The following is a 15,384-nucleotide window of genomic DNA, read 5'->3' on the forward strand; positions in this document are numbered from 1 at the left end:
CGTCTCTTTCCTGGGTTGATATTGTACTACCGCTATATAAGATGTCACAGTTGGGAGAATCGGCATTACGGGTACCTGGGACTCTACTATTTTTATAACAGCCTGTGAGTCTTTACATCAGATAAGAAGTTTTTAAAAAAGTAATGAGATGGGAACCAGAAGTTGGCATAATGGCTATGTCGCTTGGCTCCCATGTAGTCGACCAAGGTTCGAGTCCCGGACATGGTGGCTTAAACTCACGCCGGGCATGTGTGCGTGCGTGCGTGCGTGCCCAAGATCCCAAGAGGAGAATGGAGGAGAAGGGATTGCGGCGTGACCATATCCCCCCTGGGGGGTGTTTACTCACTTTCTGTCTCTCTGTCTCTGTCTGGCGAGCGCATGCGCCCTATAGCGAAAACCGCTCCCAAAAAAAAGAAAACTCAATTTAGAAATATTTAGTCATTTTTATGGATCTGTTGTGCTAGGTTTTCTAAGATTGATTCCTTTTTATTTTGGAAATTCCAGTCAAGTTACGAATTAACACTGACACGCAATGATACTACTAATACTTAAGACCCAGGTGCTAGTCATTGACCTGAGTAAGAGTTGAACAGGCTCATTAAGATGGCCTTCCGGGAGTGGTTTTTGAATGAAACTTTGGGAAATATTGGTAGGTTGAATAATACAGGCCAAAAGAGAGCGTGTCTGTTGAGAGTCAGCATGGGCAAGGACAGAAAATGGAGATCGAGCGGGCATTCTAGGAGGTGAACGAGGAGATACTAGTCTAATGAGGAGTGGAGACTTGGAAGTCAGACTGGTGCAGGTTGGAACTTCGACCCTGTGCTTGGTAACTCTGTGGCCTTAGACGGTCTCTGCCTTGAGCCGAGTGTTCTCATGCGTAAACATGTGAGCAGTTCTGTGGGTGAGGTGCTGCACACTGCCCCCCGACACACAAGGACAAGCGCTCCTTTAGTCTCCTCTAAGTACAGCAGAGTCCGTGCGGGGAGAGATGGCTACCCGCTCCCTGCATAACAAAGGTAAGACTAGACCACGGAAGGCCTCGGGTGAAGAAATCAAAATTTGAGCATTTTTCTGTCTTACGGGGTTTTACCAAACCTGTAATCTGCATTTTCCCTCAATAGCTGTTGGATGAGGGGGACTCATTATATCATCCTATTTGTTTGTATGTGTTTGAATTTTTAATAAAAATTACTTAAATTGTGTCAAGAATTTTTATTTTTAAGGGATTTTTGCTGTAGAGCACAGCAAAAAGGTGTCCTTGCCTGAGAGGTAAAAGGCGGGAACGTGAGAGATCACCCCCAGGGGGACGGTCACGCGACTACAGTCCATTCCTTCCGCGCTGCTTTTGGGGTTTGGGGTACACTCACACATGCGCCCAGCCCGAGTTTTAAGCCGTCAGGTCGAGGACTGTTCAACCCCGTGGGAGTCCAGCGCCTTGATCGCTGTGCCACCTGCCTGCACGGTGAATTTGCGTTTAAACTTAAAATCAAAGACGTGTGACACTGAGCTTGCCTAGTAAAGAGAAGAGGGTTCCAATGTCCATTTCTGACTTCGTGATTCTGGGGAATTTATGAAAGTGTTTGAGCTTTGGTCTTTATTAGTCAAAAAGATATAGTAATCTCTTCACAGGATTTTCATAAAATCTTAATGCTGCACAAATGCTAGTTATTTTTAGTTTTGCTTATATTATAATTAGATGGGCCCTTGAAATTGTAAAAAATTTCAGAATAATTATCTCGTGGCAAAAATGACTGGCCAGAACTGTCATTTACTGTACATATTTTGAACATAGCTGTAGAAAATGGTCAATCTTGGGGCAGCAGGTGGCATGGTGGTTAAAGGCGCTGAATTCCCACATGGCTGACAACAGTTCAAGTCCCGGACCTGGTCGCTTGCTTTCTCTCCTTTCCCTTCTCTCTTTTTCTCTCTGTCTCTCTCTGCTGATAAAATTGAAAAATAATAACAAATAAGTAATTCTTTTTTAAAAGTTTTTTTTTAAAAAAATGTTCAGTCTTATCTGTGTGTGTTGGTTCTTTTATGGCTGGGAAATAGATTCTATTAAGTGGTCATTTCTTGAAAACAAGGACTGTCCTTTAAAATAGCTACAGCAATACCATATATATTTTAAAATCTTTTTTAATAAAAGTATTAATTTTCAAGCAAGTGAATAAAGATATACATAACTGATGTTTTATGTTCTCTTTTTCTTGCTTCAGGTCAATGAATACATTTTTGATAATTTACCTAATCATCCTTATTTCTGAAGCCATCATCAGCACTATCTTGAAATATACCTGGCAAGCTGAAGAAAAATGGGATGAGCCTTGGTATAACCAAAAAACAGAACATCAAAGAAATAGTAGTAAGGTATTTTATGGTGTTCTTGACTGCTGGAAAGGAAACCTCATTGTTCGGCACAGTTAATGTTTCTGAGGTGACCTCCGATAGGTGGGACCAGTAGTCCTGAGGGTGACGAGATGGCAAGGCAGATGAAGAGCGCGCCGTGCGTGCCGGCGTGCTCACGCGGTTGAGGGTACAAGCCGTTGTATTCCTTCTAGCTTGACTTGGATAGTTAAAAATGGCCACAGAAGTTTAAATTCATCTGTATTCTCAGTCTGCTTTAATAGTACACGTTCATTTTTAAATTCCATTTACTTTGTGTTATAGGTGAATTAGAGAGTAAGTTATTTTCTGTCTGAATTATTCAAGGTGTCTTATTACCTGTCAGTTTTGATGGTAGGGAGTAATGCACAAATTCTGTCACACAACGTTTTAAACTGATTATGCACGTATGGATTGCCAAGCGAATTTAACCTGTAATTTTGGTAAATAATTATTCTTCAGTTAATAATTAAGTAATATTCTTCAGCTAGTAATAATTATTCTCACTTTTCACTTGAGATCAAAATATACATATTGAAATACCCCAGAGCTGATAATCACAGGGCTATTATTTTCAGTATCGGTCACAATTATGTATCTTGCCTTTTTGCTGAAATATGGTGCTACTTTGCCATTGAAATAGGCTGTCCTTGTGTACTTAATAGTTTTCCTTTGTAGCAATTCTAGTTAAGAATGGTAGTGTTTTAAGTTAGACTAGATTTTATTCTTTCTTTCTTTAGTGTTTTTTTTTTTTGTTTGTTTGTTTTTTTAGATTTTTGACATAGGGCGCATGTACTTGCCACAAAGAGAGAGAGGGGGAAAGTGAAAAATGTCCTCCCAGGGTGATGGCCATGCCACAGTCCCTTCTCTTCCACTCTCCTCTTGGGCGTGCACACATGCATGCGGCCTATTTTTCAGCCCACCGCTTCCGCTCAGCCAGCCATGTGGGATCCGGCACCTTAATCAATAGTACCTGCTGGCCCTCCAGTCAGTTTTTAGTTGTGTGACTTTGAGGGATCGAGGCAGAGTGGGTAAGGATACTCCAAAAGGTGTAAATGGTACTTTTTGCCGAAAGTAACCTCAGTCACACCAGGCTGGTGGCTGAAAGTTAGATTTAAGTTATTTGAATTGAACCTTTTCTTTACTGTGATCAAGATTCTAATGAGCAATAAAATAAAATGTAGTGTTAAAAAGATAATTCAGTAAATTAATTTTAACTTATGAGACTATTTTGCTGTAGTTTATGGTCTATTTATATATGAAAATTTCTTGTAATTTTCTTCAGTGATACTGAGCAATAATCAAGCTCTGCTTTCTTTTTTTCTAGATTCTGAGATTTATTTCAGACTTCCTTGCGTTTTTGGTACTCTACAATTTCATCATTCCGATTTCATTATATGTAACAGTTGAAATGCAGAAATTTCTTGGATCATTCTTTATTGGCTGGGATCTCGATCTCTATCATGAAGAGTCAGATCAGAAAGCGCAAGTCAATACTTCTGATTTGAATGAAGAGCTTGGACAGGTGAAATAACCCTCATTTTGTTTAAACATTTGGTTTTCATTATTTCTTTTGAATTTTGATTTCTGGTTTATATACGGCCATAAGCCTTTGTGAGGTACAGCATGCTTCTTGAAAGCATGCAAGCAGTATGCAGTAATCGGATCACCGCTGACAGGGACACGTGCCTCTCACTGGCGTTTCCATCCTTCTAGGTGGATTATGTGTTCACAGACAAAACCGGCACCCTGACAGAAAACGAGATGCAGTTTCGGGAGTGCTCCATTAATGGCATGAAGTACCAAGAAGTCAATGGCAGACTTGTACCTGAAGGACCCACTCCAGACTCTCCAGATGGGAGTTTATCTTACCTCAACAGCTTACCCCATCTCAACAGCGTGTCCCATCTCACAAGCAGTTCATCTTTCGGAACCAGCCCTGACAGTGAAACGGAACTAGTAAGCACTTTTTATACTAATCAAGAAGGGTTTCACCTGAGGTCATTCTCGTTGGGAGTGGACAAGCTGGTGTCGGCGGAGCAGGGAATATATACTTGAAATGTATTTCTTTGATTCAGCACTGTAAATTGTAATCATGAGGATTTGTAGTTACAGCCTAGTTTAACTTGTCTCTTAATACATGTGTGGCCTGGCTCTCTGGGTATTTAAATGGATTTACCCGAGTGAAGAGAAGCCCTTACCTCCTTGAAGGAAAGCAGATTTTTCCTTGAGGAATAGAGCTTACAACTATTTAATACTGTTTAAAACCTCACTTTTCCCACAAAGGAGTGTTTACTTTACTTGCAAACTGGCTGTACCTTCCAGCCGTTTGTGTCGAAGCGTCCTTAGCAAGGACGACACTTCATGTGGGAGTCAGCTCTTACTCAGAGTCCAGGTCGTAGCACACTTGTCCTAGAGCTTAGAGCTCTGTGTCTGCTTTCCTGACGGGCACTCGGGATCCATCCAGTTACCACGAATACTGCCTATCTTTCCACAGATTAAAGAGCATGACCTCTTCTTTAAGGCAGTCAGTCTCTGTCACACGGTCCAGATCAGCAGTGCTCAGCCCGACGGTGTTGGTGACGGGCCCTGGCAGTCCAGCCTGGCCCCCCCACGGCTGGAGTACTACGCGTCCTCGCCCGACGAGAAGGCTCTGGTCGAAGCTGCCGCCAGGTAACCTAGGCTGGTTTCCAGATCTCTGGGGCAGAGACAGACGCACACACACGCTTTTCAAATAGGTGTTAGTATGGGAGAGAACCATTATTCAAGGTTTTTAAACATAAATTCATAAAGTTGTCAAAATTAGCATAAACACATATAGGTAAAAGCACACTTTTCAGTTAAATTTAAATTATAATTTGAAATGCATAATTATGTCATGAAGCTTACAACAAAGTTTTTTTGCTTTTGTTTTTGTTTTTTTCTTTCTTGGAGAGATTTTTTGCTATAGGGCGCATGCGCTCACCAGAAAGAGAGAGAGACAGAAAGTGAGAAATCACCCCTCAGAGGGGATGGCCACACCACAATCCCTTCTCCTCTCTTCTCCTCTTGGGATCTTGGGCATGCACGCACACGCGCCCAGCGTGAGTTTAAACCACCGGGTCCGGGACTCGAACCATAGTGAGCTTCATAGGAGTTCAGCGACATAGCCATTACTCTGTCTACTGGTTCTGAAATACTTCTGTTATATTGTTTGAAGCTAAAATGATTTTAATCTTTTTTTTAAAATGTTTTTATTTAAGCTTACTTCTAATGATATATCATGAAATGTAAAATATCATCTCTTAAGTCTTACACTTCTTTGTTGTGTTATTTCCTAGGATTGGCATTGTATTTATTGGCCATTCTGAAGAAACGATGGAAGTTAAAACACTTGGAAAACTGGAACGGTAATTTTTTTTTAATATACAGACATACCTCAGAGATACTGTAGGTTTGGTTCCAGGCCACCACAATAGAGCAAACCTTATAGCACAGTGAGTCACTTTATTCATCTTTCAACTTCCCAGCATATACAGACATTTGTTGTTGTTGTTCCTTTAAGAATTATTTATTTAGTTAATTCCATTTGTTGTTATTTCTGATTTATTTACTTAATTCCATTTGTTGTTATTTCTATTTTTGTAATTTAATCAGAGAGAGAGAGAGAAGGGGAAAGCGAGAAAACAAGCCACTGGTCTGGGACTCGAACTGTTGGCCATGTGGTAATCAGGTGCCTTTAACCACATGCCACCTGCTAGCCTGCAAATGCTATTTTTACACCGTAATCCTGTAGCCCATTAAGTATGCAATATCATTATTTGTTTTTCTTTTTTAAAGAATTATTGAATTTTATTAATTATTACTACTATTTTAAAATTTGTTAAAGGGCACACTTCTTCACCAGAGAGAGACAGAGAGGGAAAGCAAGAAAGCAGGCCAGTGGGTCCAGTACCTGAACAACGGTCGGACGTGTGGGAATCCAGTACCTTAGCCACCATGCCATCTGCTGGCCTCCTTTTTTTTTTTTTATAAGATTTTTGCCATAGGGCATTTATGATTGCCATAGAGGAGAGAGATGGTGACAGGAAGGTGAGAGATCACCTCCCAAGGCGATGACCACACCATAATCCCTTCTCCTCCCAGAATTCTGGACACAAACACACACGCACCATTGCGATTTTCAAGTCCAGGACTTGAACGTGTTGTTGGCCGTGTGCAAGTCCAGTTCCTTAACTACTTGTACCAGCTGCTGGCCTGGCAATAGCATACTTCTGAAAGTGTGTGTGCGTGTGTGTGTGTCTGTGTGTGTGTGTGTGTGTGTGTACATCTTAATTTAAACCTCCTTATTGGTAAAAAGTACAAATGATCCTCTGAGCCTCCAGTGAGCCACGGTGTTTTGCTGGTAGAGGGTCTTTCCTTTATGTTGATGGCTACTGACAGATGAGGGTGGTGGCTGCTAAAGGCTGGGGTAGCTGGCAGTTTCATGCAGTAAGACAGCAGGGAGTTTGCCGTGCTGACCCCCTCTGCTGCTCAGGAATACCTTCAGTAGCATTCTGCTTACAGTGGAGCGTCCTTCCGATGTGGGGTCGGTCCTCACGAGCCCTGCCGCTGCTCCGTCCATTAAGTGTATGTAATACGCTAAACCCTTCATTGTCATTTCAGCAGCGTTCATCGGGTCTTTAACGTGAGTAGAGTCCATCTCAGGAAACCACTCTCTTTGCTCGCCCGTAAGAAGGAAGTCCTCGCCCATTCAAACTTTAGAGTGGAATCGCAGCAGTTCAGTCACGTCTTCCGGCTTCACTGCTGATTTAGTTGGACCACATATGCAAGTGTTTCCTCCAGTGAAGTCTGAGCCCTGGAAGGTCTTTCATTAGGGCCGGAATCTACATTTTCCAAAGTCCTGTTGATACGGATACTCTTACGTGGTTTTTTGGTTTGTTTTTTGTTTTTTGGGTTTTTTTAAAAGAGCTTTTTGCTATAAGGCGTGTGTACTCGCCAGACAGAGAGAGAAAGACAGAAAAGGAGAAATCACCCCCTGGGAGGATGGCCACGCTGCAATCCTCTCTCCTCCAGTCTCTTCTCGGGATCCTGGGCATGCATGCACATGCGCCTGGTGAGTTTAAGCCACCAGGTCCGGGACTTGAACTGCAGTTGACTACATGGGAGTTCACTGACATAGCCATTACACCAACTGCTGGTCCCACTTAAACTCATACTTTGAGCTTCTCCCATAAAGCCTGACTAAATAATGAGGCTTGAAAGTTGAAATTGCCCCTTGATTCCCGGGCTGCAGAATGGATATGGTGTTAGCAGGCATGAAGACAGCATTCATCTCCTTGTCCATCTCTGCCGGAGCTCGGCAACCAGGTGCACTGTCGGTGAGCAACAGTATGTTTAAGGAACCTTTTTTTCTGAACAGGAGGTCTCAACAGTGGGCTTAAACTACTCAGATAGACATGCCGGAGGGAGGCGTGCAGTCATCCGGGCCTCACACTTCCGTTTGTAGAGCACAGCACAGTAGCCTTAGCATCATCTGTAAGGTCTCTGGAGTTTCAGAATGGGAAAGGGCAACGTTGTCACTAGCCACATTAGCTCCTCACAAGAGAGTCAGGCTGTTCCTGAAGCCTTCAGGCCAGGGACCTTGCCCCGCTCTGTGAAAATCCTAGATGGCACCTCTGTCTATGAAAGGCTTAGCCATCTGCGTTGAGATGTGCAGTTCAGTGTGGCTGGCACACCTGGGTAACTGGCTGCCGCCTTCTGCCAGTGTTTGCCGTTTGCACTTTGCTGCGTTGAGATGTGCAGTTCAGTGTGGCTGCAGTTCAGTGTGGCTGGCACTTTGGTTGTGGAGACCGTGTCTCAGCCTGACCTCTTGAGCCTTTCCTCCTTCACCTCGGCCTTCATCACCTCGACCAGTTAGAGCTGTGTTCTGGGTTAGGTTCTGGCTTAAAGGATTATGTCACTAGTTTGATCTGTCTGGAGCACTAGAACTTTCTGGGCATCAGCATTAAGTCTATTCCACTTATCTTTCATGTGTTTACCGGAGTAGCACTTGGACTCTCTTCAGTGACTCTTCCTTTGTGTGACAACTGAGCTGTTTCGTACAAGAGATCTAGCTTTCAGCCTTCCTCAGCTTCGGACATGCCTTCCTCAGAAGCTTAATCATTTCTAGCTTTTGACTTAAAGCTAGAGATGTTCGATCTTCCTTTCACTGATTGGACTGATTTCGCAGTTGTGTGTCGTGGAATGGGGTGGGGGCAGGAGAGCATCACGTGTTGACACGGGACAGTTAAGTTCTCCGTCTATCGTGGCTGCTGTCACGTCAGACATCACAGACCAGGCCCGGCCATGGGAGCTCTCACTGGCACACTGCTATTCGCAGGCCAGATCCACGTTGGGGGTCTGGGTCTGATTTCCCAGCCCACCTGTAGTCCCAGTTACTTGGGGGGCCAGCGTGGGAGAATTGTAGCAAAGTCCCCATTGAACAACAACAAAAGATCACTGATCACCGTGACAGGTACAGTGACGATGGAGAAGAGAACCGTGTGAGAGTGACCAGACTGCGGCGTGACGAGAAAGTAAACCGTATTGTTGGGGGATGCTTCCTGTAGGCTTGCGTGATGCACGGCTGACATGAACGTGCCGTTTGTGAACACACGATGCGGTGCCAGGAGGCGAGCTGTCCCGGAGTTGTAACGTTTGTGTATTAGCTACATAACGTCATGCCGGCATTCGTAAACTGCTGCCCAAGGGCCACCGTATGTTTTGTATAGCCACAGAGGCTGTCACCTTGTTCTTAAATCCATTCATTTTTCCCTGACAGACAAGACCCCCCAGAGGCCCTCCTGCCACAGTCGGTCCCAGTCTCAGCTAGACCATCCAGGTACATGCGCCTGTGTGCATGGCCCTAGCGCCTCCCCGTGTGGGTACGGTGGTATTACCTCTGTTACCACCTGGTTAAAAAGAAAGAAAGAATATGCAGCAGGAACCATCCATGGCCTGCAGCACCTGAAATCCCGACTGGTCCTTCACAGAAGCAGCTCACTTGACCTCTGCTCCAGCATGAGGTTACCGTTGTGCTGTGCCCTCCACAGTTACAACACTGTTCTGTTCTGAATCTTGCATTTGCATTTCACCTACTGCTTCTGGAATTTACTTATGTTCATTTCTTGATGCCCCTGCAGGAATGGGTTTCATAATTTCAACTCTGAATAAAGAAACCAAAAAAAAAAAATTTCCTATAATTTTTACCAAGTATTAAGGAACTGCTTAGTAATTCCAGTATTTCTCTGATAAATTCGCCCGTATTTGTTACACTCACACTGCTCACTTCCACTCTGCCTGTGCGTTGGCGACTGTCACATGAGGACCACTGGCTCATTTTACCACCTCTGCACCCTCGTTAACTCCGTGGTGTCCATGCTGACGTGTGCAGGGCACTCTACGTGCGGCGTGGGCGGGTCCTCCAGAGGACTCCGTGTGCCACACTTCACCTGTCTGCAGAGAAGCTCTGACCCGACCTCTGTGTGCCAGACTCAGAACCGGTGCTTTTACGAGCCTGTGATGTCATGCAAACGTGTTGTGTGTGTCAGGTGTATTCAGACAGGAAAAAATGGTGAGAATCAGTCACCTTTTTAGTGAGGAAAACGTGAAACCGGGCATATCTAGATTCTAGTCTTTGCCCTGTCAATTACTAGCTCATGTAACTTCAGGCAAACCACTTAGTCTTTCTGAATTTAATATCCCTCATCTGTAAACATGAGAGAAGACCTACTTCCTTGGCTCCCCGTGGATGTTAGTGACAGGGTGTTTGGTAAGTGCTCAGTTAATGCCGCTTCCTTGTCCCCATCCTGACTTATTACCGACTCACAACCCATCACCATGGAAACACAGGTGAGATTAAGTCCTTGTTCTAAATCAGCTATTTTATCTTTCGTAGGGATACTTCCTAAATATTCACTCAAATACCATTTTAAAAAGTAAAGTTTTGCCGTTGTTTTTTTCTTCAGGTACAAACTGCTTCACCTTCTAGAATTTGATTCAGACCGTAGGAGAATGAGTGTGATTGTTCAGGCACCTTCAGGTGAGCGATCTAAGCTTCGCATGAATTTTCGTTTATCCCTAATACCACGAGCTTGGTAACTCATTTTTTCTTTTTAGGTGAGAAGCTGTTATTTGCTAAAGGAGCTGAATCGTCGATTCTCCCAAAATGTGTAGGTGGAGAAATAGAAAAAACCAGAATTCATGTGGATGAATTTGCTTTGGTGAGTGCAAACATTTCCAGGAGATATATTAGTAAAAGGTTTGGGGCTTTGATCTTTATTAATTTTTATTAGTAACTTACCAAAAATTATAGCAATATTGTCGCTCTTCCATACTATGTGTTGGCACCGCTTTTCTTGTGTACAACCTGACTTCTAATCTGCTTCTCTCAATCCTCTTAGCGTGTCTCTGGTTGCCAGAAGCACTGAAGCTGTGCTGTTAAAAGGGCTTGTTAAAAGAATCTAGGGGCTGGCCCCATGGCCTGTTACTTAAGGGTGCCAGATCCCTCATGGCTGCTTGTACAGGTCAAATCCTGGCCCGGCTGGCTTGAGAAACATGCAAATACTTGTGTGTGCATACCCCAAATCTTGACAGGATAGAAAGATGGAGAAGGGATTTCAGCATTGCCACACCCCATTAGAGGGTACTGTCTTCCCACCTCTTTCTCTCTCCATCTGTCTCTCTATGGCAAACAAACGTACCATCTGACCATTAAAAATTTCGGGTGGCTAGCAGATGGCATAATGACTACATTGCTGGACTCCCATGTGGTCGACCGCGGTTCGCGTCCCGGACCCGGTGGCTTAAACTCACGCCAGGCACATGTGCGTGCGTGCCCAAGATCCCGAGAGGAGAATGGAGGAGAAGGGATTGCGGCGTGGCCATCCTCCCTGGGGGGTGATTTCTCGCTTTCTGTCTCTCTGTCTCTGTCTTTCTGGTGAGTACATGCACCCTATAGCAAAAAACCTCACCAAAGAAAATGATTAAAATAATATTTTTTTTGGAGGGAGATGCCAAAGATCTGTAGAAACTGGAACCCTCTGTACATTGCTGGTGGAGTTACGAATGTGCAGCCACTTTGGAGAGCAGTTTGACATGTCCTCAGAAGTGAACAGAGAGCTTGTATATGCCCAGCAGTTCACTTTTAGTATTTACTCGAGACCTAAAAGCATACGTCCACACAAACGTTCACACGGGTATTCATGAACAGCGTTCGTTCTAATAGCCAAAAGCTATTATAGGCAGAGTCTGCTTACGCCCGTATAGTGGAGTATTATGCAGTCGTTCAGAGGAACGAAGGATGAATCCACGCTGCAGCATGCCTGAACCTCGAGAAGGTCATGCCAACTGAGAAGCCAGTTGTTCATGTCTGCACATTACGTTTACATGAAAACCTCAGAATCCATACTGGGAGCACGCAGATTAGCAGGTGCCAGGGCCGGAGGAAGGAGGTGGAGGAAGGTGTCGCTATGGCTGTGGGATTCCTTCTGGGGTGAGGCGGAGGTGTTCTGGGACTATGGTGGTTATGATTGCACAGCTCTGAATATACAGGAAGGACTGATCTGTACTTTTTAAAAATTTTTATTTTCTATTGAACTTTGTTTTATTCATTTATTTATTTAATTTGACCAAAGAGGGATAGAGTGAATGAGCAAGTGAGAGAGAGAAAAAGAGAGAAGGAAAGTGTGAAAGCAAGTCACCAGGTCCTGGACTCGAACCACGGTCGGCATGTGGGCGTCCAGAGCCCTTAACTACCATGCCACCTGCCAGCCCCTGATTTCTACATCTGAAAGGGCTGAATGTTAGAGCATGTGAATTATATCTCTTATTTTAAAAATGAAAAAGTATAGGGGACTTGTTAAAACAAAGAGCCACAGTCACATGACCTGGAACATTGTAAGCTCCGCTCTCAGAGTCGTGGCTTCATAATCTGTCATTTTTGCATTTCCAGAAGACTTCTTGCAAGTATGCAAAGTATGGTTGATTTGATCATGGCCATTTTACACACGTCTTTATTTCAATGGCAGTAATTCACTTTCTCATCCAGTGAGCTCTGGAAATTTTTTGCCTAAAAAGCAGAGCGAGGTAAAGGTGGGTTTGTAGTTAAGCGGGCGTACGAGAGCAGCCCCTGTGATGTGCACTCCTGAGACGCTGCTCTGCAGGCAGGGCCACATGGGAGGCCCGAGTCCAATCCCTGGCCAGCCTAAAGGGTAGATGAAAGAAACCAGCTATCCATAGTTACCCCGGCAGGCTGCGAAACAGAGGCAAGGGCCCACACGACTGAGACTGACCTGAGCAGAGGCAGACCCTGTCTAAGCAGAGCCAGGCACGATGGTGCCTCCCAGCTGGGAGCCAGGCAGGAAGATTGCCACACACTGAGACCGAGGGCCTGGGGCTGCTCTCTTCACAGTCCTGGAGGTCCCAGTATAAAGCCTGGCCCTCCACATTACACAGTTTTAAAACCACAAATAAGATAGTTACTGTCTTTTGATCTATTTTAGGCTCTAATATTCTATAATTTAATGACCTTCATTATTTCAAGCAACATTTTAAGGACTTATCAGACATTGAAAGCGCTGTGATAAGCCGTGTCCCAGTCCCAGATCACAAGGGCATGGTAGCACCTCGTTTACCTCCTGTCACTAGGTGATGGGACTTTTTTTTTTGAGTTGTTTTGGCTATAGAGTGTGTGTACATGCCAGAAAGAGAGAGACAGTCAGAAAGCGAGAAATCACCCCCCAGGGGGGGTGGCCATGCCGCAATCCCTTCTCCTCCATTTTCTTCTTGGGATCTTGGACACACACGCACATGCGCCCGGCGTGAGTTTAAGCCACCGGGTCCAAGACTCGAACCGTGGTTGACTACATGGGAGTCCAGTGACATAGCCATTACGCCATCTGCTGGTCCAGGTGATGGGACATTTGAAATCATTTGTTGGTTTTTGGTAACGAATCCTCAGTTCATTTCATTGGCTTTTCTGAAGAATTATTTATTTTAATTTATTCATTATTATGTTTTAATTTTAAGATCAGAGAGAGACAGAGAGGAGGAACTGAGAACAAGCCACCAGGTTCAGGACTTGAACGGTGGTCGACTATGTGGGAGTCCAGTACCTTAACCACCACACCACCTAACAGCCCTTCTTTGACTTGGTTTTCTGTTTATGTTTAATTTTTGTCTTCAATTCTGTTTGTTTTAGAAAGGGCTAAGAACTCTGTGTGTAGCCTATAGGAAATTTACGTATAAAGAGTATGAGGACATCGACAGACGCCTGTTTGAAGCCAGGACGGCTTTGCAGCAGCGGGAGGAGAAGCTGGCAGATGTCTTCCAGTTCATAGAGAGAGACCTGGTATTACTCGGGGCCACGGCCGTGGAAGACAGGCAAGTCCCACTTGACTTCCCAGAGCCTTGTTCTAGCCAAGTGTTTCTAATGTATAATGTAAATTGTGTCTATTAACGTTGTATAGTTTTAAACTTAAAAGGAAATTAAAGCCTTAATTTTTCCCAGTCAGTATATATCATTTTTGTCCAAATAGATGAAAGAAACCAGCTATCCATAGTTTTCCCCTCTAGGCTTACATTTTTAGGGTCCTCAGTGTGCCATGCAGAGACTTCTCCAACCTCAGCTCTTACTCTCCCCTTCTCCGTGTGGGTTCTGTAATGCCAGCACAGCTGGAGTTGTCCTGCATGGGGACTGCAGCTTACACCGTTGTGCTCTGTGGCTTTCGTCCCTCGGCAAGAGCACGCCCCTGCCCGGGTGCTTCCTCCCCGTCCATTCGTGAATGCCTTTTCACTAGCATAGCTCGATACTAGCCTCGCTCTTGTAAACATCTAAGACATGCAGACCATCCCCCGTGTTGGCCTGTACATCCCATGAGGTCCTTTTATTCTTTGTTCCTTAGACTCTGTCTCGCCATCTATTCACAGTTTATTGAAGAAGATCAAACTTTGTATGGGTTAGAATGAAGTCTGTAATTAACCTTGCTGTATGTTCCTCTACCCCAACAGCATCTGTCAGGAGAGAGATCCTCGGTGGCATGCATACACACACGACTGATATGCTTTTCAGGCCGCTGGGGTAGGACTTGAACTGTCTGCCCACAGAGGTCTGGCTCCCATGCACTGCACTTACCACTGCACTGCAGGGCCAGGCCTGCATGTTCTTTAAATCTAGGCTTTCGCTTACTCATTGTCCTCATGAGATTTCTGAGACTCACCTGAAGTTATATAGTTCTTTATTCAACACAGTTTGGCTTTTTTTGGTTTTGTTTTTGAGAGGTTTTTGCTATAGGGCGTGTGCACTTGCCAGAAAGACAGAGAGAGAGAAAGCGAGAAATCATGCCCCTGGGGGATGGGAACACACACACGCGTGCCCGGCGTGAGTAGGTCCAGTACTCGAACTGCAGTTGACTACATGGGAGTCCAGCAATGTAGCCATTACGCCAACTGCTGGTCCCTAAAGTATATGAGTTTTCCAAGAAATTATCTTTTTTTTTTTTCCCCTAAGAGATTTTTGTTATAGGGCACATGCACTCTCAGGAGATATGGGGACAGAAAGCAAGAAATCACCCCCCAGAGGGGATGGCCACGCCCCAGTCCCTTCTCCATTTGAATCAGGAGATGTCTGTATGTGTGTGTATGTGTGTATACATTTTTTTTTATTTTAAGAAAGATTTTCCCTATACTGCACATGCACTCTCTGGAGAGACAGAGACACAGCGAGTAATCACCCCCGGGGGGCTTGGACACGCCACAATCCCTTCTCCATTCTCCTCTAGGAGAATGGGCATGTACACATACACGCACACGCTTAGTGTGAGTTTTAAGCTACTGGGTCCAAGACTTAAAGCACAGTCGACTGCATGGGAGTCCAGCAACGAAACCATTGCACCATCTGCTGGTCCCGTCACTACATTTTTAACAAGAAAATTTGAGGGGCGACCAACAGTTGGCATAATGGCTATGTTGCTGGACTCCCAT

At 44.6% G+C, this 15,384-nt stretch overlaps 1 protein-coding gene across 1 annotated transcript in view; it reads left to right on the forward strand.

The window, feature by feature from the left end:
- The window catches only part of ATP11B (ATPase phospholipid transporting 11B (putative)), a 134,797-nt gene that overhangs the window by 60,613 nt on the left and 58,800 nt on the right, over positions 1-15,384 (forward strand). Inside the window, exons 13-20 of the mRNA XM_006147387.1 lie at positions 2,217-2,367; positions 3,710-3,907; positions 4,099-4,341; positions 4,880-5,055; positions 5,703-5,771; positions 10,371-10,444; positions 10,522-10,625; positions 13,604-13,785. Coding sequence (XP_006147449.1) covers positions 2,217-2,367; positions 3,710-3,907; positions 4,099-4,341; positions 4,880-5,055; positions 5,703-5,771; positions 10,371-10,444; positions 10,522-10,625; positions 13,604-13,785 — 1,197 coding nt within the window. The remainder of the gene's footprint in view (positions 1-2,216; positions 2,368-3,709; positions 3,908-4,098; positions 4,342-4,879; positions 5,056-5,702; positions 5,772-10,370; positions 10,445-10,521; positions 10,626-13,603; positions 13,786-15,384) is intronic.

The sequence above is a fragment of the Tupaia chinensis genome, unplaced genomic scaffold (genome assembly GCF_000334495.1).
Source record: "Tupaia chinensis unplaced genomic scaffold, TupChi_1.0 Scaffold000212_1, whole genome shotgun sequence".
NCBI lineage: Eukaryota > Metazoa > Chordata > Mammalia > Scandentia > Tupaiidae > Tupaia > Tupaia belangeri.